The sequence below is a fragment of the Caretta caretta genome, chromosome 1 (genome assembly GCF_965140235.1).
Source record: "Caretta caretta isolate rCarCar2 chromosome 1, rCarCar1.hap1, whole genome shotgun sequence".
NCBI lineage: Eukaryota > Metazoa > Chordata > Testudines > Cheloniidae > Caretta > Caretta caretta.
In genome coordinates, this window is record NC_134206.1 from 334,850,883 (window position 1) to 334,878,678 (window position 27,796).

At 40.9% G+C, this 27,796-nt stretch overlaps 1 protein-coding gene across 5 annotated transcripts in view; it reads right to left on the bottom strand.

Moving 5' to 3' along the window:
* The window catches only part of PCLO (piccolo presynaptic cytomatrix protein), a 537,772-nt gene that overhangs the window by 171,063 nt on the left and 338,913 nt on the right, over positions 1–27,796 (bottom strand). For all 5 annotated transcript variants that reach the window (XM_048836504.2, XM_048836503.2, XM_048836502.2 and 2 more), the window contains exons 8-9: positions 23,402–23,538; positions 10,031–10,112 (exon numbers count right to left, since the gene is read on the bottom strand). In XM_048836504.2, coding sequence (XP_048692461.2) covers positions 10,031–10,112; positions 23,402–23,538 — 219 coding nt within the window. The remainder of the gene's footprint in view (positions 1–10,030; positions 10,113–23,401; positions 23,539–27,796) is intronic.

Below are 27,796 nucleotides of genomic sequence, written 5' to 3' on the forward strand. Positions count from 1 at the left end.
ACCCCAGAGTGGGGACACCCTAGCCCCTGTCCTAGGTGACCACAGCAGGGTTGGGGGTCGAGCCCCCCAGGAATAGTGGGCCCAGCCTTGTTGGGTTATGAGGACTCTGTCAGACAGAAGGGGAGTCCTCAAGGGCACGGAGGCCACTGGGTAAAGGAAGTGAGAGCGAGGATTCAGATCCTTTCGCTAGCCCACTTAACCAGGGTAGTGCAGAAGCCAGGAAAGTTCCCCACAATAGCGGGACTGTTCCCCCACTTACACTAAGCTGTGCTGAATGGTAAAGAACCACCATGTAATTTACAAAATCTTGCTGCATATTGGACCAAATCCTGAGATCTTCCCTCAGTTTTTATTCAGTTATTTCTCAGGCAAAACTTTGACTTGTGAACTCAGTGGGATTTTGCCTGAGAAAGTACTGAGTACAGACTTGAAATTTTGGCCCATGGTGCAATATAGCCCTTTTAACTAAGGCCATGTCGACTGTAGCACTTATATTGGCAAATAATTTGCCACTCAGGGATATAAAAATCCCACCCCCCTGAGCAACATAAGTTTTGCTGGCATAAGCGTTTGTGTGCACAGACTCTCTCCCGCCACTTGTTAACCTGACTCCTGCAGAAGAAAAACATAATATAAATTACATGCATGCTAATTTGCTATTGGGTTTGCTGTTTGGCAAAATGAGCCCCCAATGTACAATTATTTCTGACAAGGAAGAAAGTCAATTATTTTCCCCACACAATTTGGTTCATTTAAACATGGTACCCTTTGCTAGCCAAATAACTGTCATAGTATTGTTCTTCTACACAGAGAAAAATTGAAAAAAATGCCAGTCCTTTCTCTAAAGATGACTTATATTAAACCTACTTCTAATTGCCTCCCCAGCCATCACCCACCTGGACTTCTAGTAAGTAGCAAAATAAGAACTTTTAGGGAGAGCAAAAGAGCCCAACATGCCAGTCATTGTTCTGTTTTGCTTATCTTAATCTCCTGGCTTTTTCACTAGACTTCTCAATCCATACCACCTCTAGGAAAATTATTTATGCATCTTCCAAACTTTGTATAATACTAATACCTAGCTATTGTACATGGCTTTTCAACTGTACATTTCAAAGCACCTTACAAAGGTGATCAGTATCATTATCCCAACTTTACAGATAGGGGAACTGAGGCACAGAGTGGGATTAAAATGATTTGCCAAAGATCACACAACTGGCCATCAGCAGAGCTATGAACAGAGCCCAGTTCCAGTCCAGGGCTCTATCTACTAGACCACATTTTACCCATGCAGCTTTAGAGAAGAGGAAGACAAGTTCTTTGAAACAGGGACAGTCCTTTTGTTCTGTGCTTGTACAGCCCCTAGCACAATGGGGTCCCGGTCCATGAATGGGGCTGGTAGGTGCTACTACATACAAATAATCAATAACAATTATTTTCAGAAGTGGCCACTGATTTGGGGCATCTCAGTTTTTGCATGTCCAGTCTGAGCCCTCAGGCTTGATTTTCCCCACTTTGAACTTCATTTGGGTGATCCATGTTCCAGGGACAGCTGATGGTAGAAGAACATGAGGCAAAACAAGAAAATCTTGGATGGATGATGTGGTATCCTGGGTGGATGAAGAGGACTATTCCTTCACAATGAGATTAGCAGAGGATCATACAGAATGGGCTACCATGGCTGCAAATCTCCAGGAATGGAGATGCCACATAAAAAGAACTTCCTAAAGTCAGCTTGACCTCCCTTCTTGTGGATCTCTTAACGTTTGCAGTAAAATAAATTGTCTCCAGCAGATCATACAACTGTATTTTTTGAAGGCTAAGGAAATTTCCACAGAAAAACCTTAGCTGAAGTGCCATTAAGGTGACAAGAGTGCATGGGTGAGTTGAGTGCATATTACCTGTCAAGAATATTAGAGTTTAAAAACACAGGAGCTCAGGAAAGGCAGAATTGGCACTGCACATGTCAAATGAGGCACCCAAGCTACCGCGACTACCTTATCTATCCACAGACAAACACTAAAGGCAACTGTTCTTAAATCATTATAAAGGGCTCAATCCTGGAAGGTTCACCCAGTAGTAATAGGTGTTCAGCACCTCAAAGTAAAGAGCTCTGTGATCTCATGTGACAGCCAGTTCTTTAAATATCATTTGACTGTGCTAGCATGTCTGCATACATACATTTCAGACCCCCAGCACATGCTCTTAGAGCACTTCCATGAATTATACTTAGTAACTGGAGACATGAATGGATGAGACAAATTAAACAAATGCTGCATGCTGTACATTTTTGATAGTCTCTGTATAAGGAAGGGAAGATGGCATGCTGCCGCATCTTGGGGTAGTTATGATAGTTTGAGTGTTTATCTGAGAAGTGCAACCTTACCTCAGCGTTTCCTGGATTTCTAATTTTCCCTAATGTTCTTGACAAGCTTTATGTACTCATATCACTCATATGTGCCTAAAATTTTAACTTCACTTTCTTCTCTGTGGGAATCTGCATTCTACCCTCCTGCTTTATTTTTCCAATGTCTTCTCCCATCCAGTCTGTAAGATACCAGGCATAAACCTTCCAGGGTAAAGGGTATATTCTCTTCTCAAAAAATCCCCACACACTATGACACACACTCAATATAGTATCATGTTCTAAAAGAGGAAAGTACACAGGCTATTAAGCTGCTGAATGTCAGTGGAACTTATTTTTTAAAACACTTTTTAGGGCATTCAGAATAAAGAGCTATTTAGAGGGGCAATCACAGACATGGAATAAAAGCCTATAAAATATTTCTAGGTAAACACATACATGCATAAACATGTTACTTGTTTACCCAGAAAGGTGACATCGAGATATAGGTATATAGTCCCCCGGCCCCTCCAATTCAGCCCTCAATTACATCTATGCAATTTAATTTAACTCACTGAGGTTGCATGGGCATAAATGAGGGCTGTCTTTGTCCTAGTGTCCTTAACAATGCAGGACTAGTTTTAGGACTGGGAATCTATTTTTCTTTTACTTGTGCCTAAGGATTTCACAGTAAGTATTGATCTGTGATCTGTTGCACAAGAACCCCACTCACTGGCTATTCCACAACTGCTATTCACCAGTGCTAAAAATACAGTGTCATGCTAATGGAGTGTTAGAAACAGCTACATTTGGGGTTCTCCCCACTAGCCTTTAGTGAATCTTGAAAAAAAACCCTACAGTTATTCCAGATTGGCCTGATTTTCATAAGTGCCGAGCAGTGAGCACAACTCAGCCTGACTGCCACAGGAATTGTGGACCCTCAGCTTATTTAATCAAATAAGCTTCATGCTCATTCATTTACAAATAAATTTAGAAGCCCAGTAAACAGCTAGATACATTTCATATGCTCTAGTTCAAACAGGAATCAACTCAAAAAAAGATCTATGGCCTGTATTATACAGGGGATCAGACTAGATGGTCACAGTAGTCCCTTATGGCTTGGCATCTATGATGCAGGACAGTCATATTTTCTTGATGGACAACACAGTTTGAAGACTTAGCTGCGTGGACTTGTAATCAGATTTGTTTTCTGTTCTATTCTATTCTATATAGTTCTTATGCTGCCCTATCACTATAGTATATGAGCACTTTCTAGCAGTGCATTAAGTAATATAACAAACATCTACTTACGTTCATTAAGTGACCTAGCCCCACCTTCCCTCACCACTTGCAATGGTGAATCCCACAGGATGATCCCAGCCACGTAAATCTGTATTCCTTTCCATTCCCCTCATGTTTACTTGCTTTTCATTTTGCTCAGAAGGGGAAGAGGTCCATGAGCTGGCATCATCATTGTTTAGGGGTAAACCCTTCCCCTCACCTGTGTGTGTCTTTGTGCATGATCAGGGAGAGCTTGTGTGCTGGTCTCTGGGGAAGGGTAGGATCATCTCCGGTCCGCAGGGTATTGGGCCCACAGAAGCAGGGGCACCCCACATACACTCCAGGATGGAGGCAGCTGTCCCTATGTGAAGGGTGAACTCAAAGCCAGCACTAGGCATCAGCAGACTCAGCAATTGCTTAGGGCTTCGAGCAGCTCAAGTGGGCCCCCATTCACTTTTTTAGTATGGGGGGGGGGGAGAAAAATATTCCTGCTTAGGGCCCCCAATAGGCTAGCACCAGCTCTAGGTGAAGCATCGGGAACAAGTTATATCCCATTCCCTTATCTTCATGGCCACCACCCCAGCTAAACCTGGACTGTACCTGTGTTCCATGCACTCGTTATCTGCCTGGTAATAATTCCTTATGTTCACTGCACGTCTGCATTTTAATCTATGGTTTTGTTGTCAGAACGGACTTGAAGCTGAAATAACCCAAAATATATACACTAGGAAGAAAGTCCAGCAATGTAGGCTTGATATATGAAAATTGTGTTAAATCCACCCCCATCTCCCTGAATAAATGCCCAGTAAATTTGCTCTGCTTAGGGAATTAGATCTGATTTTTATGGCGGGAGAGGGAAAGGAGCGAGAAACTAACCCCTCAAACTATAAGTAGGGTTCAAAGCACCTCTGAAACCTCTTTGCAGCCATGTCCAGCCCAGTCCCTCCTGCATGTGGTTTCTTGAACAGTAGATCTGTAGAAGTCACGATCCAGAGGCCTAGCCTCTGCCCAGAACTAATTAGCATATTCAGTGCAGACTCCTCCCTGTACCGCTGCTCTGCCTGCACACAAAGGGGCATCAGGGAGAGTGTCCTGCAGCACAGACAGCCTTGCAACTAACAGGTGCTTTTTGCCCTGCAGGGACAGAACTGGAAAGATGACAGCTTGACATCATACATTTGGGAAAGGAGCATTGCCTCTGGCACTGTAATTCAGTCCCACATGATGATATGCTGCAGCCATGGGCTACCCCATACTTGGGTGTAGCCAGACGTGCAGAGCTATTGAGATTTCCTGCCATGCTGAGCCTTCACCCTGCATGAGAAAGGGTCTTGTGACCAGGAGGAGGAAGACAATGTGTGTGTGTAGCTCTTGCAATGTTTGCAGCAGCTACTGTCAGCGCCCTTATTGTCTCATGCAGCCACCTCTTCCCTCTTTTATTCCAGCTGTAACCACTCCACTTTAAACACCAGAAGGGAAAATGCGAGCATGCTAAAATGAACTCTCTTGCTGGCTGTGGCCAAGGACCCATAAGAGACAAGTAGACTTTGAGTGAAAACAAGCAGTGTGTTTCTGGATCATTAAATGCTCCTACATTATCATTCTCTGATCACTGCCATCATTGCTTTGGCATCTGAGCTGCACAATGATGCCAATTCCTTCCAAATGTATTGAAAACTATTAATGAATCTTTGGAGACAAAACCCTTCGGCAATTTATTCAGGCCTAGCAGTAAAAGGCCGGTGGCATTTACATTTGGCAAATGTGTTGAGGACATTTTGTACTATAAACCTTCCTGCAGTACAGAGAAGAGCTGAGAGCTCTAGGGGACGGTGAGTGATGCAGAAAAAGAGGGGCAGTTAGGAAAGATCCATTCAGTTTTCCCACAAAGCAGTCGCACTTGGATCTTAGTAGCCTCTCACAGGACTGAAAACTAATTGATCGTTAGGGGTCCAGTCCTTCATTCCATCAGCCAATAGCAAGCTGGGCCAGTTTTAGTAAGGCATGCAACAACTCCCTTGTATGTTTTAGACAGTCCAAAATGGCATCCTCTGTGCAGGAGTAGCTTGCACATATGGCGGGTACAGGATCACGCTCTGTGGAGGATGCCACTGCCACAGGAATTGTGGACCGTTGGCTTAATTCATCAAAAAAGCTTCATGCTCAGTCATATACAAATAAATTTAGAAGCCCAGTAAACAGCTATATACATTCCATATGCTCTAGTTCAAACAGGAATCAACTCAGAAAAGATCTATGGCCTGTGTTATACAGGGGACCAGACTAGATGGTCCCAATAGTCCCTTATGGCTTGGAATCTATGATGCAGGATAGTCATATTTTCTTGATGGACAACACAATTTGAAGACTTAGCTGCATGGACTTGTAATAAGATTTGCATTCTATTCCATTCCATATAGTTCTCATGCTGCCCTATCACTGTAGTATCTGAGCACTTTTTTGAAGGCCAGACGGAACCATCCTGGGAGCTGGATCCCAGTCCACAGCCCTCCAGTTGGACAGCGCATAACCGATCAGGCACAGAGTCCATGAAGTTCATGCCTTGCATACAGAGATGGCATGCCCCTGCCTTTAGCACCTCACTCTCCTGGCGAAATCTATGGGAAACTTTTGTGCATCGAGACAGCCTAAGGCATAGGCTCGACAGGCCCTCAACTCTGGAAGTAATGTGAGTGTTGTATTTTCTGCTTTCATTTTAAAAAAGACTCTGTGCTAGGTACGCAGCATCACTTCAGACTGTTTGAAATGGATTTAAACGATCTGAGACTATTAATATTTAACATTTATAGCCTCTATTTATTAGCTTCAACTGAGTCACTGCTCCGTTGTGCTAGGCACTGTACAAATGTACAATAACTGAACATCTCTGCCCCAAATAGCTTACAAATTTAGCTGATCGCATCATCTGACTGGCTGAATATTCTGACGCCTCTGCTTTTTTTTGTTTTTAAATGAGGAGATGCCATGTTATATAGAGGATCGTCCAATTATCTTGCTGCTGCGCCACCTCTGCTGTGGCGGGGCTGGTGGGCTTTCTAAGATATGTATTAATTAATTATTACACTTTTAAATGACCTGGAACTGTATAAAAGATTTCTAAGGTCTCCTCTGCCTCTGGTATTATAAAAACAGCTTCATTCACTGTTTGGATGATAACTAGAACTGGTCACCAGTTTGTTGGTATTGGTTGGTCAAACGATTTATTTTTATAATAGCAAATACAAGCAGGGCAATGTGGCTTCTGGGAGAGACCACCCAAGATCATAAAACCCCAGCAGAAAACTCTGCATGTTTAAATTTGCAGCATATCTACCAGTTTTCCTCCTCAGAAGAGCAGGGCGAGGCAAGGCTGGCATGCAAAGGAGGCCCAAAATTCCATTCACCTCAAAGATATGTGAGGAATGAAATATGCAAATCCCAAGCCTTCGACTGTTTTCCTGCCTACCTCCTCCCGGACAGCAGCGGTCCTGCCTTTGACTAACCACCATCCTCCTCCATTTGCAACCTACCTGATGTGCAAGAGAGACAGAAGTCACCGGGAGTGGGAGGGAGGGGAATATCTTCTGCTCCAAGCAGCAATAAGTAAATTTCCACTGTGAAGCCCACCATTTAACAAGTCAGCAGTCTCCCTGGCTCCATGCCGTCCTGTCCTAAACACTGTGGAGTGGCAGTGCCCCAGACATCTCTGGGGGTAGGAGGGAATCTAATCAAGAGTCACTCCTCTCACCTTTTCTCTGTTTGGGAACTTAGCCTTTCTACCACATTATGCTCTGTTTCCCAGTAGATGTAACTCAGGGACAGCAATCCTTCATAGGGCTGGATTCTCAAGGGGGCTCAGGAGCCAGCTGCTCCCAGCGTAACACCGATGGACAGATGTTCAAAGGGCACGAAGCGTTCACCTAACATACTGAACTGTTCTGAAAATCTGGTCGCAGTTTTGGTGGCTAGGTCTCTGTGTGACACATCTACAGACAATAGATTCTCCCAGAGGGGAAGGGCCCCATGTCAGGAAGTGACTGGGGGGGAACTTTAGGGTGTGTTCTTCCAACCTGAGGGAGAAAGTGAAGCTCTCATGTACCAGTAGACACCATCAGCACCAGAAGATGTACCTCTGAATTCTCTTCCAGTAATACATTCTTATGTCACTCTGTTGTTTACTGAGCTCATGCCTGTATCACCATTCTGGGGGCTCTGTCTGCTTGTGCTAACCCACCAATAAGGGGCCATGAGACCTTGTACAATACGCACAAATATTTTTAAATACTAATTCCTATAGGCAAGTTGTACCATTCTTAATGGTGATTTCTCTTGTGACTGGCAAGGGCACACTATTTGGCACATTATCACAGTGGCTGAAGGGGAGCCTGAGAAAAATAACCCTATACACTGAGAGTATCAGAAGGTGAAGAGGAATTAAATATACAGGGCTTGATTTTCCATCACTTCTCATCCTGCATGGTGATTTACATTTGTGCAGAGTGGATGTGAAATGCTGCCATTGGTGTGAGCCAGTGGAGGACTCAGGTTAGGCAGCAGTTTACACTCTGTAAATAACAGCACACAACAGTGGTGAGAGAATCAGGTCCTCTTCAAAACAAAACCATGAGGTAACTAGTTTCATGCGGCTATAATTCCACCTGTTCTTCAGAAAGAGAACAGCTTGGATCTCAGCATTATTCATTTCCCTGCAGGGCAAGAAATCCCGAGGAGGATTACAAGTAACTCCAATTGACTTCAGGAGCCCAGGGCTGTACAAAGGGTATGAACTGTCTTTTTAAACTCTACAGTCTGGGATAGTGGAAGAGCTAGTATTTTAAATTAATTAGTGGGTGCGATATCTGTTTTGTAGAAATTAATGCCAAGGGAGTACATAGAGAGAAAACTGCTTCAATGCCTTGTGAGAGAGCAAAGGGAGGGAAAGAGCTGCTTGAAGGAGACTTGAACTTACTAAACGACTCAACCAGAAATACCTGGACCAGGGAGGGAACTTCGAGCAGCTGGTTCCTTATAAAAGCCCTGAAGCAGTTCTCGAAGCGGGAGCTGATTCTGGGACGTCTGTAAGAGAGTCAGCTCTGAGCAAGGCAGAGGCAAGCCAAACCCCAGAATGGGGCACCTTCTAAGAACTGATAAAAGGACCCTGTGAACACCAGGCTGTGAGGTAAAAGCTGTGCCCTGGGATGGACCTTGGGGATTTTGAGTGATTGGATAAGCAAATGTGTAGGAGTCTGTTTAAAAGAGCCTGGATGAGGGAGGATAAAAATCAGGGCACTACAGAGGCACCCCAGCCAGAAGGGGGCACATGAGAGTGCCCCTCTTGTTTACATGCCTGAAAGACAGGGGGAGGATGTGAGAAAATAATTGAGATTTTCAGCAAAAAATGCTGGGAAAGCAATATATAGAAATGCAACGAAACATGATGCTACTTCCCATTAAATGCTGGAGGGAAACCAGTGGTTGGCAACAAGTAATTACTTCCAGACAGAAGTGGATTTTGACATATGCTATTTGAATTTTCAATAGTAGTTAAAAGAAAGTCTGATTGTTCTGCAAGAAAACCACAAAAGGCTAAATTACACACCACTGGCAGAATATAAATAGCATGTATCTCCACAGAAAAACACTTACTTCCTAATCAATACACTCTCTTATTAAAAAAACGTACAATTCTGAAAAACAACAAACAGACCTAGCACCTATTAGCTCTTGATATAGAAGGTGTTTTACACTCTGACATAGAAGAATTGTACTGCAGCACTGGTCTTGATTCACCTGCTGTAGCCTGTGTAATAGGATACAAAATAACACATATCCGCTCTCAGCCGATCTCTTTCACTCTCTATACACACACACACACATATTGTGAAGGGATGACGAGGGAGAAAAGTTTCTGTAGAATATAACAGAAAGCAATAACTTTCCTATAGGTTTTTTAACAAGCTGATATAATTTAAACTCTACAGAAAGGGCAGAATTCTTCATAAAATTCTGCAAGTTTTGAATTTTTACATAAGCCTATTCAATTTCTTTAGATCTTTAGTGGCTTCATCCCTATTAAATTCTATATGAGATTGTCATATGAAGAGGACAGACATATAGAGAGTGACAGACATACAGCCTCCTGATATATCTCACTAATACAGCCAACTTGCCTATGTGTTTTCAGTATCAAATTGTTTACAGTAATTTGTCTATTTTTAACAAAGTCTCATGACCACTTCTGTAGGTCACTGTTTTCTGTTATCACTAAAAACATGTAAGATGAGCAGTACATTTCCTGCCACACAGGACTGAGCAACCATCATTGGCATTGCAAACCATGTGCATGCTACTTAATAAGCATTCTAATAAAACCAGGTGTACATTTTGTTTGGGTTTTATTATTTTTACCTGATACAGTGTGATCCTTTGGGTCTCTCAGTAGTTTGAGTCTTGCATGCGGGAAAATGTACTGAAGCGGCTTCCCATTTATCTGAGGAACATAAAACATGCATGTCATAAAAAAATGTAAAGCATGTCCATTTTAATAACTTAAAAAAAGCCAGTCATACAAACAACGCTCCTACGAAACATATATCTGGTTGGGGGATATTTGACAATCATATCTCATCCTTGTTCAATCATTCCCCAGAGTTTTAACCCACAAATTGGGACATTTGTTAACAGGCACATGAGTGTTTGTGCATTACTTCCATATTACTAGAGTAATTTTAAGGCCAGCTTTAGTTTTTGTTTAATTTCCTAGGGACTTGAAATTGTCTACTTTGTTCTATCGCATCCACTAATGGAAGCCATAAAGCAGCGTGACCGTTGATCCTTTGACCATGGGATTTGTGTAATGCATAAGGAGAGAGTTGGAATGCAAACAGGCCTAAGATGAAGGTGTGGATATATGTATAAAGCTCCATGAAGTATTGCTTTGGTCTCACCAAAAATACACATTCTGAATGAATCTCTCCCCATCTTAGGCATTGCTAACGTACCCCTCACCATAGCACAATAAACAAAGCACAAGTTATATAGTCAGATAGGGGCTCTTACTCTTTTTCAGTCTCATCTATAAGCACATATTTTATTTCCTCTCTTGCCTGAACCTCAGACTTCTTTTTTAATTCCATTCGTTAATCCTTTAAGGTTGGTGTTTTCAAAGAAAGATGCCCAACTCCCATTGACTGTCAAGATTTAAAGTTCCTTTGAAAATCCCAGCCTAAAACTTTTAGGAATATCATTTATATGAAGATGTGTGACAGCCGCCATTTTGGCAGACAGCATGGATCTCTGGAGCTGAAAGCATGAGTCTCTACAACTTGTGCTACAGTGCTATACAGCCCCTCTGGACAAGGCATTGGGAGGGACATGAAACATATACTGACCAGAGGGTTACAGATGCTTTCTGTCTGTCCCTGCAGAAAGGGCCTATGTTGAAAGACTGATGCACAACTATGCCTATGAAACTTTCACCCCAATTTGTCCCCCACTTTCATCTTTCAGTGTTAGAACAGAATCCACAATCTCCCTGCCTTTTATTTTCTATGATGACCAATTGCACATGTGGAGTTTAAGACACTTCCTTGTGAGCTTAGGTATAAAAGATAGAGTTAGGAAACTATTTTGCAGCTGTCTCTCAAAATGACAAATCTGTTTGCAATGAATTTCCTGCCGGGCTCACATATTCTTCTGTTAGACAAGACTTTTAAAAACAGATGATCATATCACAATGGGTCAGCATACAAGCAGTAATGCAGTTTTCAGTAGTTTATTTAATAACAATAAACTATTGGTGCCTTCTCCACGGGACCTCACTGCCACTGATTTAATTTGCTGGTCGAGTCACAACAATCCTCTTTTGTCTTGCTTCAGTTAGTGATTATGATCAAACTGAAATTATGTGCAATGGGAGTTCATCTTGATTTCTTTTGAAGATTTCTGAGGTAAATTGCTATTCTATTTTCATATTTACTCATTTATTATATCCATCTACAGCGGTCACCCTTCAGAAGTGCCTTGAGGATATTATTGGTTCTGTTAGTATACCTCATATTAAGTATAAAGAATCTCTCTCAAATTAGTAGAATCATTTAAACTAGAAGACATTTTAAATGTGAGCCTTGTTCGTACAAATTGGAAAGGGCAAGTTTTATAGCCTACACAAATGAGTACTAGAAAGGTCCTTGATTAAAGTAGCATGTAGAGGCTTCAACAGCCATTGTATTAGATACTTTACCAACGCAGTCCTTGCCCCAAAGAGTTTATAATATAAATACACAACACACACAAGGTGGGAGGCGAAACAGAGAGGTGATGTTACATGCCTAAATTCACACAGGTCAGTAGCAGAGGTAAGAAGGAAAACTAGATCATACCTCCTATCCTAGTTTAGACTGTGCTAGCTCTACAAAATTGAACTACTGTCCCCATTGAAGTCAGTAACCAAATTACCTGTGATTTCAGTGGGTACAGTCTTGCACAAGTTACTTTATCCTGTTTTGCCTCATGAAATCAGCTGTGAAACTGCAGTTTTAAATAAAAGCTAATTAAGGGGTATCCCATGAGTTTAACAATGCACATGAGCACTACAGAACAAGTCAAAACTGACTGCAGGGACTGTATGCAGAATCTACTTACTTACATTGTCTACTGTTGTTCAAAGTAGTATGGGATTTTAATGAACACAAGTGATCCGAATCTTGGTTCTAATTAACATTATTAGCAAAATATAGCAAGTAACATTATTATTAAAATAATCTATTTGAAATCTTACAGAAGTTGGTTAACTGCAATTATATTGTCTGAATGCTACACTGAATCATTTTTATAGGTATATATCTACTGGAGTATTAAAAAAAATTAAGGTAAAATAATTGTCAAAGAAGTTCTATAAGCACATTGGGCCAGATCTTTAGATGGGATAAATCAACATAGCTCCATTTTTATCAACAGAGTTATGTCAATTTATCACAGGTGAAGTTCTGGCCTATAAATTGCAAATTCCAATGTATTATTTTTTATCTTCATTTTTTGGATATATAATAATCCCAAAAATATACACCACCGTATTTCATGTTTCACTGACTGGCATATCAGAGAAAATAGATCGGCACTCGCATTAGTCTGTTGTTCTCTCATTACTTCCACTTCCAGACTTTTATGATCAGTGTAAAGCTTGGTAATAAATATGCTTATGAATAAAAGTATCAGAGTTTATTGGCATCCACGTCTTCATAGTCTCCTTTATTGTTGCTGGGAAAGAGTGCTTAAACTGAAGATTATATTAGGCTGTTAGCTGCAGAACAGTGTGTCAGAGCTGAGAGGAAAGAGGCAGAAAAATGAATGGCAAAAGATGCTACTGAAAATAGGTAATGCTAGTGGGAATGGTTATGTCATCTCTGATCATTGGGGGTGTTTTTACATCAATCAGTCGTTCATGTGCATTTCTATAAAGTATATTCATCTATTACAAACAGACAATGTAGAACACAAGCATGGTAAGATTGCCATTTGTTCACACATTCTGTTCCTGGTAATTCATTTAGGGTGAACTCCATTCCACCTGCATAAAGCCTGAATATTGGGGCTTCAGATAGAATCATAGAATCATAGAATCATAGAATATAAGGGTTGGAAGGGACCCCAGAAGGTCATCTAGTCCAACCCCCTGCTCGAAGCAGGACCAATTCCCAGTTAAATCATCCCAGCCAGGGCTTTGTCAAGCCTGACCTTAAAAACCTCTAAGGAAGGAGATTCTACCACCTCCCTAGGTAACGCATTCCAGTGTTTCACCACCCTCTTAGTGAAAAAGTTTTTCCTAATATCCAATCTAAACCTCCCCCACTGCAACTTGAGATCTGATTTGATCTGATTTGCCTCTCAGTTACTCTGGCATAAATAACGCATGACTCCACATGCCAGTGTAAATCTGGCCAATGTGAGAGGAGAAGCTGGATGTTTATACGAATGGAGTGCATGTGTGGAGGAAATCTGCACCCTCCAAACCTAGAACTAGGTCACAGGGCTGAACCTGCAGCCCCCCTGTGCCAGCCAGATGGGGTATTGGTACCAATGGATCAACACAACAGCTACAAAGACCCTTTTCACAGCATTCAAGGAGGTGCAGTCCACTCCACTCAAAATCCTCCCAGTTCACGGCTGACACTGCAGTGGCCTCCACAGTTTAATTTCACCCTTACAGTGTGCACTCCAATGCACAACCCTCATATTTTAAGCAGACATTGGACTTGGGTCACATTTTTCAGCAGATTACTCAGCAGGCCCCCATGGTTTGTAACCCAGTGAGTTAAATACAAAACTAAGTGAGAGTGATGTGTTCCCTCCAGACCCCGTGGCACTGGTCACACATTTCATGTTATTAGTCAGCTGAAGTCTCTCTGAAGAGTGAATCATCTTTATGTTGTTAAACAGCTGGGAATAGTGGATAAATTTGCTGGGGCTCTTTTGAATTGTGACATGGGAAATCATTTTAGTTATGACCTCTTTTTTTTCCACAGTGACATATTATGCCCAGGCACTTCTCTGTATGAAAATTAGGTTTAGTGGGAGACACAAGAATCCTGAGATTCTATAGTGCAGAGGACAGGACAGTCAACTGGAGTTTCTCTCCTTAGTGCTGCATATCCAGTAATTCTGCCCTGGGGGCCTCATCTAAAGTCTTTGAGAGTCTTTCCATTGAAATCAATGGGCTTTAGATCAGTCCTGTAAAGCTTCGGTGAGCTCACTTTTTAATGACATCACACCTCTTCCCTAACCTGAAAGTTTGGGCCAGATCCTGCTGCCATGATTCCCAAAGCCTGACAGTGACACATAAGCCAATGGTCTTCTTTGATGCAGTGCAGAGGTAGGAGCTCACAGTAGGAATGCTGCCATTGCAACACTCTTTGAAAGGGCACAAGTGCCATTCTGTGCAGAGCCATCTCCATTGGATAATGCAGAATGGGACCAGGATCATGGCCCCTATTTTGCTCCATCCACTTCAGGAAGGCCAGCAGCTCTAAGCTTGCATAGTCTTTGTGCTCAATGAGTATAATTGTGATTAGTTCTGTTGACCCCCTCCTCTATTAAGAACCATTGCCTTCAACAGAAGTTCTGTCTGAGTCACGTGTACAGGATCAGGCCAACGGCAAACTAAAGGTCACATCAGCTTCATCTCACCGGTCAGATGTGGGAGAAGTAGCTCAGGCAGCATGCCATTTCTAGAACACCTCTTACTCCTAAGTAGAACACTAGAACATTCGGGAATGGAGATTGTTCGTAACTCTGAAGTGTTCGTATCTCTGAACAAAACATTATGGTTGTTCTTTCAAAAGTTTACAACTGAACATTGACTTAGTATAACCTTTAAACTTTTCTATGCAGAAGGAGAATGAGTCTTGTAGCCATCTTACTTTAAATGAAACAAGCACAAAAACAGTTTCCTTACCTTGTCAAATATTTTTTTAAACTTTGTCTTTATTTTTTTAGTAGTTTATGTTTAACACAGTTCTGTATTTTATTTGCTTTTTTTTTTTTTTGTCTCCGCTGTGCCTGATTGTGTACTTCCGGTTCCAAATGAGGTGTTTGTTTGACCGATCATTCGTAACTCTGGTGTTGTAACCCTGAGGTTTTACTGTACCTTAGGGTTTTGTCTAACCCTGCAAAAGCATCTATCTGGGACTTTAACAGGTAAGTTAACTCTGGCCCTATCTACATTATTTTACTCTCTTTTCTCCCTCTGTGATGTGAAACCTCTGAGTGGGGATTCAGGGGCTTTATATGGCAGAAGCCACAATATCAAGAGACTACAGAAGACCAGTCATAGGTTCTCCATGCAAACAGCCATGTGCCTCCTTTGACTTCAATAGATTTCAGAAAAGGCCTTAAACTGCTATTGTCACTTTACGAGGACCTGCCTGATGTGAAAGTTTTACAAAGGCAGAATTGGAAAGAACTCCAAGAATACAAGTTCACAAAGTCTCCTGTCCCATTCATGAGAGCAGCCCAGGTAAGGGTAAAAAATATCACTAAGTAGTCATCAGTGAGGAAATGTCAACATGTTATTATTCTCCATCCTTTCAGCATATACAATAGAGCTGGGTGATGGAAAAGATCAGTAATTGTTTGCCAAATAACGTAAAGGAAATATCTTGACCTGTAATGAAGTGGTTGCTGATGATTCATCTAATGGTGGGTTGATGATGAGATTTTAAAATTTATTGTGGTAAATTTGTCATCAGATTTCCAGGCAATTTTAAAAGAAAGAAATTCAAGGGCAATTTACCTCCAAAAAGGTGACATTTCTTGAGTCTAAATTAAGCAGTAGCTATCACTGTGGAACAAGCATTGCCTATTTTGTGTGTCTCATGGAGCCTGCTATCACCAATATCATAATCCCTTCACACTTGAGGGCCCATGTCAGAGCCACCATTCTTTCAGGTGAAGAAGGCTGGACATCTCTGAGCCCAGCAATTCTGCTCCAAAAGCATTTGATGCAACAGTCATTTAAATCAAGATGTGTATTTCATTGTCTTCTAAGGGAGTTGGATTAGCCCATGGAGCAACATACAACAGATATTCCCGAGGGGGCTGAACTAATGGCCTTTGAAGTGCTGGTATCACGTGGGAAGTGGGAGGTCAACATTTGAAATGTCTTTTGCATGGTACTACAGAGCACTGCCTCCCTTCTAATGTGACTTTGAGTGCTTAGATAACTGATTTCTCATTACTTTCTCAGATGCATTTAACATATTTATCATTTTAAGGGGTTTCAATAAATAGATGTACTAGAAATGGGGGATCAGCTCAGACAAAATAATTTACCTGAAACATCACTCTAACCTTTAACTGAACTCCAACACCTCAGCCATTCTGCATTTTACATACAACTAAGCACAAAATGATGGGGTCTAAATTAGCTGTTACCAATCAAAGAAATCTTGGAGTAATCATGTATGGCTCTCTGGAAACATCTGCTCAATATTCACCACTATCAGGAACCATTAGAAAAGGGATAGACAAAAAATATCACAATGCCACTGTATAAATCCATGGCATGCCACACTTTGAATACTGCATGCCGTTCAGGTGGCCCCATCTCAAAAAACTATATTAGAATCGGAAAAGGTACAGAGAAGGGCAACAAAAATGATTAGGGACATGGAACAGCTTCCATATAAGAAGAGATTAAACACTGGGACTGGCCAGTTTAGAAAAGAGACGACTAAGGGGAGATATGACGGAGGTCTATAAAATCATGAAGGATGTGGAGTAAGTGAATAAGGAAATGTTATTTACCCTTCATGTAACACAAGAACCAGGGTTCACATAATGAAATTAAGAGGCAGCAGCTTAAAAATAAACATAATGAAGCACTTCTTCACACAACGCACAATCTACTTGTGGAACTTGTTGACAGGGGGATGTTGTGAAGGCCCAAACTATAACTTCATTCAAAAAAAAAAAGAGAGAGAAGTTCATAGAGGATAGGTCCAACAATGGCTATTAATCAAGACAGTCAGGGATGCAATCCTATGCCCTGTGTGTCCCTAAACCTCTGACTGCTGGAAGGTGGGACTGGATGAGAGGTGATGGATCACTTGACACTTGCTCTGTTCTGTTCCTTCCCTCTGAAACATCTTGTACTGGCCACTGTTGGAAGACAGGATACTGGGCTAAAAGGACCATTGGTCTGATACAGTATGGCCATGCTTATGTTTTTATTCCAGCATGAGTGAAATGCCAAAATGCAGCGAGGAAAACCATCCTCATCTTTCTGACCTGACCAGAAAGTATATGAGGAGAAAAGCCTATCCCCAAGTGATTATCACGGCAATTTTGGAGACTAGAACTTTTTATTACCGTTTGACTATCAGTGATATATTAGGAGTGGGGTGGGTGGAATGTGTTTGCACATGTTTATGTTTGCATGTGTGTCCAAAATGAAAATCTGACTGCATCATTCTTTTCCTGTATCAGCCTTCGTAGCTGTGGAAAGACTTGCTGACAGAAACCATGATGGCACAAACTTTTGCTGTTGTTTCATTGTTGTTTTGGGCTTCATTTTGGGTTTACAAAGACCAGTTCTGGAATGGGAAAGTTCTATTCTCAAATTCTCCATCCTTTACCTACTTTTCTTGCCTTAACCCATCCTTTTTTGTCTTCTCCAGTCATTATTCTGTGGCTTTTTACAGGCTGCCTACTCTTTTACTCCCCTCTCTCTCCTCCCTGCCCCCACACTCTTTAGCTGGTCCTCCCTCTCCCAGAGCACAAAGTAACCTCCCCCTTCAAATTGCTTCTTCAAAACTCATTGCATTTGCCTTGCTGTGCACCCATAAGCAACGCTGGTGCTATTAGTGCCAGCTTTGGCAACCTAATAATTAAAACAGAGACAGAGAGAGAACTAACAACAAATACAGGAAACAATAGGACTTTCTCCAGGACAACAGTTCTTTCCATTGCTGTGGCTGTATTCCCTTCCCATATTTTCCTATTGTTTCTACCTCCTCCTTTTCCTATCTTCTCAACCTTCATGATCTGTTCTCTTGCCTATGTGCTTTTCTAAATTATCTATGTGCTAAACTCCATGATGTATCCAAAGCCCATTGAAGTTAATGGGAGGATTTCTTTTGAATTCAACAGGCTTTGGATCAGGAATTAACCTGCTATCATCACTTTAAGAGCAGCTGCCTGCTAGGGGCTTGTCTTCTTACACCTAGCACACTTTTTGGAGCTATATAAATAATGCATGATAAACAATAGTAAGAGGAGCTTGGACCTTGTGTTTGGCTGAAGTTTCTAGTCCACTGGCAGAGACTCAGCAGGCTGCTGCTGCAGAGCGTGGGACTGGAGGGATCAATGAGAGAAATCAAGGTGATGCTGTCGGTCAAATACTCAGTGGATTTAAATAGTACATTTGCCATCGTCAGGTAAGCAGCCCAGATTTCTGTACTGGGAGACACTAGCTGTTATGATCCTAAGCTGCACTGTAATTTCATTATGTTTAAGAATGTTAAGTAACACCAGGAATGTTGCTGTGGAAACTGATGTACTGTAATATTACTAGAATAGTATCAGATTAATCCACTGTGCCATATCATAACAAATCCATGGCAACTGATGACTTTTAGGATGACACTAGACTGCACAAAATTCCTGCTCCAAAAGCACCGGGCCGTGCTAAAGGGGAATCTCTGTTAGCTGTTAGTTATGTGATTCCATGTAGTAAAAGTCACACATAGACACAAAGCAGGACACTTACAGTATTTTAGTATGGTAGGTGGGATTGTAAAATATTTGCATTTTTTTTAAGATAGAAAGAAGAGAATGAGGATTTGTACTGGATGAGTGAAGCCAGAAGTTTCTCACTCATTGACTTGGGTACAAGCAGGCTACCACAGCTTTTGCAAACATCCATACTGCCAGTTTGAGATCAGTGCGAAATCTTTAAAGGGCCTGATTTTCAGAGGGTGGGTGTTCAGCTCTTTGTGAAAATCAGACTCTTAAAAATGTCAAGTTAGGCAGCTGAAGTCACTAGCCATTTTTTGAAAATCTTGGCCTGAATTTAAATTGACAAAAGAGAGAAATGGTAACCAAATGTAACCAAAGCAAACAAATAATCTACCTAGCACTTATTGTAAAAAAGAGAGTTCCACAAACATTCACACCAATTTAAAACTGAATTCTCTTCAGCTGTGGTTGCACTTTTCTTCCTTTTCTCTTCCCATGAATATTTGTCCAATGAGATTCTATTTGTGTGACTGCTTGCAGAAGGCATCTGGGACCGAAGATCTCTGAGAAACACTTCCCGTGCTACAGGATGCAGAGTTGTAGAGGCAACAGGTGATCCCCTCCTGCATCAGTACTGAAACAATGTCCCAGCAGGGGATAATGAGTAAAGGAGATTGAAACAGGAGGAGGAGGTCTCTCCACACACCAGCCTAGACGGAGAGAGGGTCAGGGGTGATGGAAACAGGGGCCAGGAGTGAGGGGGGAAGGACTAGTGTCCATGCAATACATATATTGTGGGGGCTCTGCCCCCTAGTAAACTTGCACATGCTCAGGGTGGGCAGTGGGGTGGCAGAGGTGAGAGTGGGACGCAGAGGAGCTGGAGTGCACTGTGGGGGTAGGGATGTGGCTGGGGAGCAGGATCCCCAAATGGCTGGAATAGACTGGAGGGGAGGAGATAGGAACCCCTGGCTCCTTTTTTCCCAGACTGGAGCCAGCGGCTTCCTTACCAGCCAAGTCTCAGTGCCTCCACTCACGCCCCACATCCTGTCCCTCTGCTCCCCACATTTGCAGGGAGCTTTCACTCCCTCTGTAGAGAGCTGTGGGAGTGCTTTCCTCCTGTAAATCAGTGAGAGGAGGGGTGCTCTCCTTGTGCTTTAGCTCCCTGTTGCATCATAGAATCATAGAAGTATAGCACTGGAAGGGACCTCAATTGGTCACCTAGTCCAGTCCTGTGCATTTAAGGCAGGATGATGTAATAACTAGACCATTCATGACAGGTGTTTGTCTAATCTGTTCTTAAAAATCTCCAATGATGGAGATTCCACAACCTCCCTAGGCAATTTGTTACGGTTCTTAACTAGCCTGACAGGAAGTTTTTCCTAATGTCCAACCTAAACCACCCTTTATTTAAGACCATTGCTTCTTGTCCTATCCTCAGAGATTAAGTAGGACAAAGGTTTCACACTCCCCTTGTAACAGCCTTTTATGTACTTGAAAACTGTTATGTCCCCCCTCTGTCTTCTCTTCTTCAGACTAAACAAACCCAATTTTTTCAATCTTCCCTCACAGATCCTGTGTTCTAGACCTTTCATCATTTTTGTGGCTCTCCTCTGGATTGTCTCCACATTTATCCACATCTTTCCTAAAATGTGGCACCCAGAACTGGATCCAGTACTCAAACTGAGGCCTTATCAGCGCAGAGTAGAGTGGAAGAATTACTACTCATTTCTTGCTTACAACACTCCTGCATACAACCCAGAATGATGTTTGCTTTTGTGTGTGTGTGTGGCAACAGTGTCACACTGTTGACTCATATTTAGCTTGTGATCCACTATAACTCCAAGATCCCTTTTTGCAGTACTCCTTCCTAGGCAGTCATTTTCATTTTTCTATGTATGAAAGTGATTGATCCTTCCTAAGTGGGCTACTTTGCATTTGTCCTTATTGAATTTTATCCTGTTTACTTCAGACCATTTCTCCAGGTTCCCAGATCATTTTGAATTTTAATCCTATCCTCCAAAGCACTTGCAACCCCTCCCAGTTTGGTATCACCCGCAAACTTTAAAAGTGTACTTTCTATGCCATTATCTAGATCATTGATGAAGATGTTGAACAAAACCAGATCCAGGACCAATCCCTGCAGAATCTGACTTGATAATTATCCTTCCTTTAATCTCTGGTTAAGGGACAGCATGTTGATGAAGGTGCCTTGTAGAGCTGGTCAGAATTTTGGGGGGAAGAAGAGGTACATAGCTCTACAGAAAATTATGACAGAAACTAAAATCTCATTTTCATCTAAATTTTTAGCAGAAAATTTCAATTTTCCATTATAAACTGAAAACACAAATATTTTTCAGAGTAGCAGCCATGTTAGTCTGTATTCGTAAAAAGAAAAGGAGTACTTGTGGCACCTTAGAGACTAACAAATTTATTTGAGCATAAGCTTTCGTTCATGAAAGCTTATGCTCAAATAAATTTGTTAGTCTCTAAGGTGCCACAAGTACTCCTTTTCTTTTTACAAATATTTTTGGCCATTTTTTTTTCTTTTTACTTTTTTTTAAAGGCATTTTCCACCAAAAAATTCCAAAATAAAATTTTGACAATTTTTGGACCAGCTCTAGTATCCTGTATCTTATATGAGATGAAAAACCAAGGATAAGATTATGGAGGGGGTGGTATGATGAGATTGCTTACAATGGGATATGGCCCATCCACAACTCCTATTAGCTAATATCTCCAACAACTGGAGATGGGACACTAGATGGGAGGACTTAGAGTTATTTCAGTTAATTGTTTCCCAAGTGTCTGGCTGTGGCTCTCACCCACCTGCTCAGGGTCTAACTGATCACCATTTTGGAGATTGGGACAGAATTTTCCCCCAGGTCAGACTGGCAGAGACCCTGGGTTTTTTTCATCCTCCTCAGCAGTGTAGGGAGTGGATCACTTGCTGGTTTGAACTACAGTAAACAGTGGATTCTCTGTAATTAAAGTCTTTTAAATCAAGATTTGAAAACTTCAGTAACTCAGCCAGAGGTTATGGGTCTATTACAGGAGTCGGTGGGTGAGATTCTGTGGCCTGTGATGTGCAGGAGGTCAGACTAGATGATCATGATGGTCCCATCTGGCTTTAGACTTTATGAGACCTGGCCACTGTTGCGATTAACAACCCTATGGGTCTTCTCAAAAGTATAAACGCTATAGGTTTTTAAACATTAGGCATATCTTCCACCCTTGCCTATGAAGGAGAGTCCAAAATAATGTTAACTCTTGTCCTGGACAGAAACAATTCTACAAATGTGTGTGTGTGTGTGTGTGACAGAGAAAATCTAAATTGACATTGGGATGCTGCAATCGCTAAACACAGTCATATATATTCCAAAATAACCCATGTTTCTCAATGGGATTATAGGAGATAGGTATATATTTTGGTCAATGCTATTTACAGATCTGGAGCCTTAAAATTCCAATTGTCCTGCAGCAGATCTGGCCTGCAGAGTGAATTCTACTGAATAACATTAATGTCCTATAAAAAAAAGACCCTTTCTTCCAGCAGAACAGGTGAAATTTTAAGGCTTCAGCAAAATGTAGTCTGGACTGGGCAAACTCTAGGCTGGAGAATAGGCAAAAGAGAAAAACATATGTAGTGTCCTTTATTTATATGAAGTGATTGAATTAATACCTAAATTTACTCATGAAGAGCCATTCTGCCATCAAACTGCATCTAAAACTCTCACTGACCTAGACAGGAGTTCTGTAGGTGGGAGGATAGCAGAACATGCCCTTTATATATTATCTAACGAATTAACAGTGGCATATTAACTCATGTGTTAATTTGTATGTGGCTAGTTTGTTTGTAATTCTGCCTTCATCTGCACCCATGTCACACCACTGGAGCCAGGATAGAATCTGAATAAGTGTGTATGATAGTCAAAGTAGCAAGTGAAACATATAGGGATCTACTGATGACATGTTTAAACCTCAGTGATGCTAATGGGATATATGAAGGCGAACTAGACCGCAAAGTGAGCAAGTTTAAAACACTTTGATCAATGTGTTTTTCTTATATCTCAGTATAATGAACAGGCCAAATTCTTACTTGTTACCTGTGTGCAATCCCATTGATTTGTTCAGTGATTCATCATTGATCTACAGGGATTACACACATGTAACATAACAGAATTCAGTTCCATTCATAACAACACCTCAAAGTAAATCCAGCCCTGTTCCTAAGAACATTAAAAAGCAGAGTCTTAAATCAGGTTGGATTAATGTCAATGTCCAAAGTAAAACTGGACTAGACTGAATCATTCTGTGTGGGTGTATCCGCTGCCTATGTAATTCCAGGTGAGCAGGTTAATTCTACCCAAAAACTGTTTAAGGACAAAACTAATCCTAAAGAATAGGGATCATAAATAATACTGATGGTCTCCTAAGCTGCTTAAAATGTAGCTGGATTTTGATAAATCTACTGGTCCACATGTTACAGGATAGTATGATTTAACAAGCTTTCTACAGAATATCCACAAAACTATAGACACATCTTACTTGATCTTGATGTTGACTTGGTGGTCTGGAGTGGGACAACTTCTCTTGCAGTTTTCTGTCAAAGCCATGTCCATTCTCCAGACGAGACTCCCTGGGCTTGTCAAACCAATCTGTCTCTTCACGGCGGAGGTGATAGGCTTTGAAAACCAAGGACATGTCAAATGTTCTGACTCAGAGCGAAGAGAAGGGCAACAGTTTGGCACACACAGCAAACATGCACAGTGGTTATTAATTGGCCATGCAGCTCAAGCGAATTTACAGGCAAAGCTGAAGACAGACTAACTCAAGTAAAATTAAGTAGTAAGTGGCAGAGGAGACAAGAATGAGATCCCATCTGTGTTATAACTGACTATGGATATTTAATATCAAGAAAAAAACAAACAGGTATTGAGTGCCATAACCATTTCCTCTCTCTGGGTGCTTAGAAATATACTGCAGATTTCACACATTTCTGAGGGTTTGTCAACACTTAAAATGCTACAAAGGCACAACTGCGCTGTTGCAGCTGCCCCACTGTAGTGCTTCAGTGTAGACACTACCTACGCTGAAAGGAGGGGTTCTCCCATTGGAGTAGATAATCCATCTCCCTGAGAGGCGGTAGCTAGGTCGAAAGAAGAATTGCTCTGTCAATTTAGCGCTGTCTACACAGGGATTTTACATAGTTAAACCAATCTAATTTTCTAATGTATATCAGGCCTGAGATGTAGCTGGACTTTTATGAATCAGTAGTTATAGCAGTGACTCCTTAACAGACTGCGTCAAAGGACATCTGTATGTTCAAGTTTCTTCGGAGAGCCTCTGCAAACTGTTCTATGAAAATGAAGTCTGCTTAACTAAAGCATTGTTCATCCCAAAACACAGACTGAAGAAGAAGAAAAGCTCACTTTATAACATGGTGGAGAAATGCTGCAGGAATTCTCCTTTTAAATCCCATTGACTGGGTCTTGCTGTACATCTTCGTTTATACATTATGAACGTTTCTTGTACACAGAATTCCAATCAGGTTTTATAGTGTGCAAGGAAAGCAGGATGGAACCCTACTGGCCTGATTCTCCTCCCATTTAAACCAGTTTTACACTGGTGTAAACCCATTAGGCAAGAATCTCAGCCAGTGTAAATGAGCATTGCCTCACTGAAGTCAAATGAGCTATGATGACTGATTTCGCCAGTTCCTTCTGATTTGCACCAGTGTGAGATCACGAGCTATAAAGTTAAATACTATTTTTATTATACAACATACAGATTTTCTTCTGAATGCACATATATCAATACAAAACAAGATAAACTGTAGCTAAGTAGAATCCCATGGAACATCTGAATTTCATGTTATAATAATCATTATAAATTTAGCATTGGAAAAAGACATTATTATTTTAGCAAAATCACCAGGAAATTACAAAACTAAAATAAGGTCAGCTGTCGCTATAGTAACAAGAGTAAATGCAGTTGTTCAATCCCACAAAAAGAAATTAAAAATGCAAAACACTAGTGTGTTTTTTTCTGTTTCTAATTCTTTAGTAAATATGACCTGAATGGCTCACGGAAGTTTGAAAAAAAAAACAAAAAAAATTGCAACATTTTAGTATAACAGAAAGTTACAAAGGTGTGTTATTTCCCAAACACAAAAGCGAAAGGCTAGCTATATAGAAATGGATCTTTTAAGGCACATTATATATGAGGTTAAAAACAATATAAACACATTTTGAAATACTTTTGCCATTAAGGTCTTTAGGACAAATGTATTTTGGGACAAATATTACGAGGTCAATTTTTATCCTGTATGTGCACAGATCCCTATTGTTAAACAGTTTGACAACATTATTTATCCAGTAGACCAGCATGGATACAATAAAATGAGATATCAAATGTTGATGTTTGTCCAGATAGTGATTAACTGCTTCTAATAAGCCATTGTCATCTATTATGTAAATATTCCATAGTTTGCAGATTTGCTGCAAATGACTGATTGACTGCATTTACCAGGCTGCCCTATAACTCAGCTCATAATGAAACTCCCAATCAAATTTTCTGCTTAAAAACCAAAGGCCCTGTTCTGATCCAAGATATTCTGAATACCACCATCTGTTTCATCATCTAATCAGAAGAAACCCTGAAACAGAGTCTCTCTCACACAGTTAAAATAATCTTTGCTGGCCTTCTCCCTTCAGAGAGTTAGCGTGCTTGTGGAAATTCCCTATGAAGGCTTATGGATCAAGCTGTGTTTCTGTCAAAGGTGTCATGAATTCTATGATTTTTTTCAAGTTTAAAGGAAACTATTGTGAACTTTTTGTTTGATTATTTGGGTATTTTGCATGTGGTTGGGTGGGGTGACTGGAGTTGGGAATTTCACTGACAATCTTGAGAGCAGCCATTTTAAACCCTCGGCTGCATAAGAAGTTATGGCCCTGATCCTGTGACAGAGAGCACGTAGGCGGACTACTGCACCTGTACAGAGTCCAATTGAAGTCAATGGGGCCCTATGCTGATAAAGCAGCCCCTCTCCCACACTGCTAATTGCACGATCAGACCTTATATAAGAGTGACCTCAGTAAAACCAACGTGGCATCAAAAATATTAGAACACCTAATGGTTAGTAACTACTTTAACTTCTGCAGTTTCTTCCTCTCCCAGGATATTTTCTGTTAGTGGCTTGAAAAAATAAAAAAATTGAGATTCATGATGGGCTTATAAAAAACAGCAGTGGCAGCATGGCGGTGTCTACAGAGAGAAGGCGTTTTATGGCCTACGTGTAACAAAGCATGTCAGCTTGCGTCCACCTACACAAACCCAGAACCTTCAGGACCACAAGCCTCCTGTATTTGTAGCCGCTAAGCAGAAGACCTTTATCCTCAGTGGGGAAAATGAGTAGGAAGAGACAAGATGATATGCTTTAAACCAGCGGGGCATGGTAAAGACTCAGTGTTCATCTCAGACTTCTGGAATTTCCTCATATCTGAGTGGTAGGTCTTCCAAATTTACCATAGGATTAACACTAATAGCCTCACATTTAAACGGGGGGAAATCTCGCTGAGAAGGGAACCATTAGGATTTAAATTCTCAGAGGTAACCAATAGGGACTATTCATGTTAATAAAATTAAACAATGTTTGCAGGATTGGGGCCTTAATATTTTCATACATATTTAATAATCTATGGGATATAATCAATGTCTGGCAGCTTTGGGCCAAAAAAGATAAAATCTAAGGTTTTACAGAAGTCAGGACAATGACTTTATGTTTTATGGAGGTCAGGATGTAACATTTCTTGGCTACTCATTGTAAATTAACTTTACCTGATCAAAACATTTGCAATTATACTACAAATTAGGAAACTTCCATGAGCTCTTTAACAAGAACACAAATGCTCTATGACACAAGCATATATAGATGGTCTGTTTAGATGTAACATAGTTAGTTCATGGTCTACAAAGCAGTGTAGGAATTATTCATAATTTAAAAATTTATAAAGAAGGGAGTTTCCAACACATTATGGGGTATGTGAGAGGAAATAATTTGATCACAATAATGCAGTTTTAGCTAACTTAGGGCCAAGATTTGAAAAAAAAAAGTTTAAAATTAGACTTCTAAATTCATAGCTAGGCACCTAAAGAAGTAACCTAATTTTTGGAAGTTCTAAGCACCCACTGATTTCAATGCCAGCTGTTGGGTGCTTTGCACTTTTGAAAACTATTATACTTATTTAGCTGCCTAAGTATGAAGTCTGGAGTTCCACTTTATGTGCCCAATTATTTTTTTTAAATATTGACCTTGTGGTTTATGATTTATTACAATGTGTAAAAATAGCATTACTTTTAAATATGTTTGCATATATTACTCATACAAATGGTCTGGGCTCAGAAATTGCATTTCTACTCCTATCTGCTACTTGCTATTGTACAGGCATTCCATAAGACTAACAGAACCTCAAACAGACCTCTCTCTTTTTATTTTAAAATCCATATTCCATATTACTTGTACTGAAAAATTGCCTCTAGCAGAAGAAATGGCAGCTTTCTTTGACTAAAAAAAAAAAAGTCATTTTTACAACTCTGATTAGGACTGACTGACGAATTGAAATCACATCCATGCAAAGAGACAGATTTTAAAAAAATACAAAGTGAGTTCTTTTATATTGGAACTGGTTTCCCTCAGAAGATATGTTGTAATACTCCGAAGTAACTGTCCAAAACACCACACTCTGGGCTTGTTTAGATGAACACTTCGGGTATGCCTACACAACCCTGAGCCAAATAGGTAGGTAGACCTATATTTTAGGTGTAGACAAGGGTTAAGTGAGCAGCAACCTGGGTGTAAATCTACAGTGCATTAACATGCTGCACACTAGCTGGCAGTGTGGACTCTGCTACCGCACACTAAAAGTTCCACACTGAAAGTTC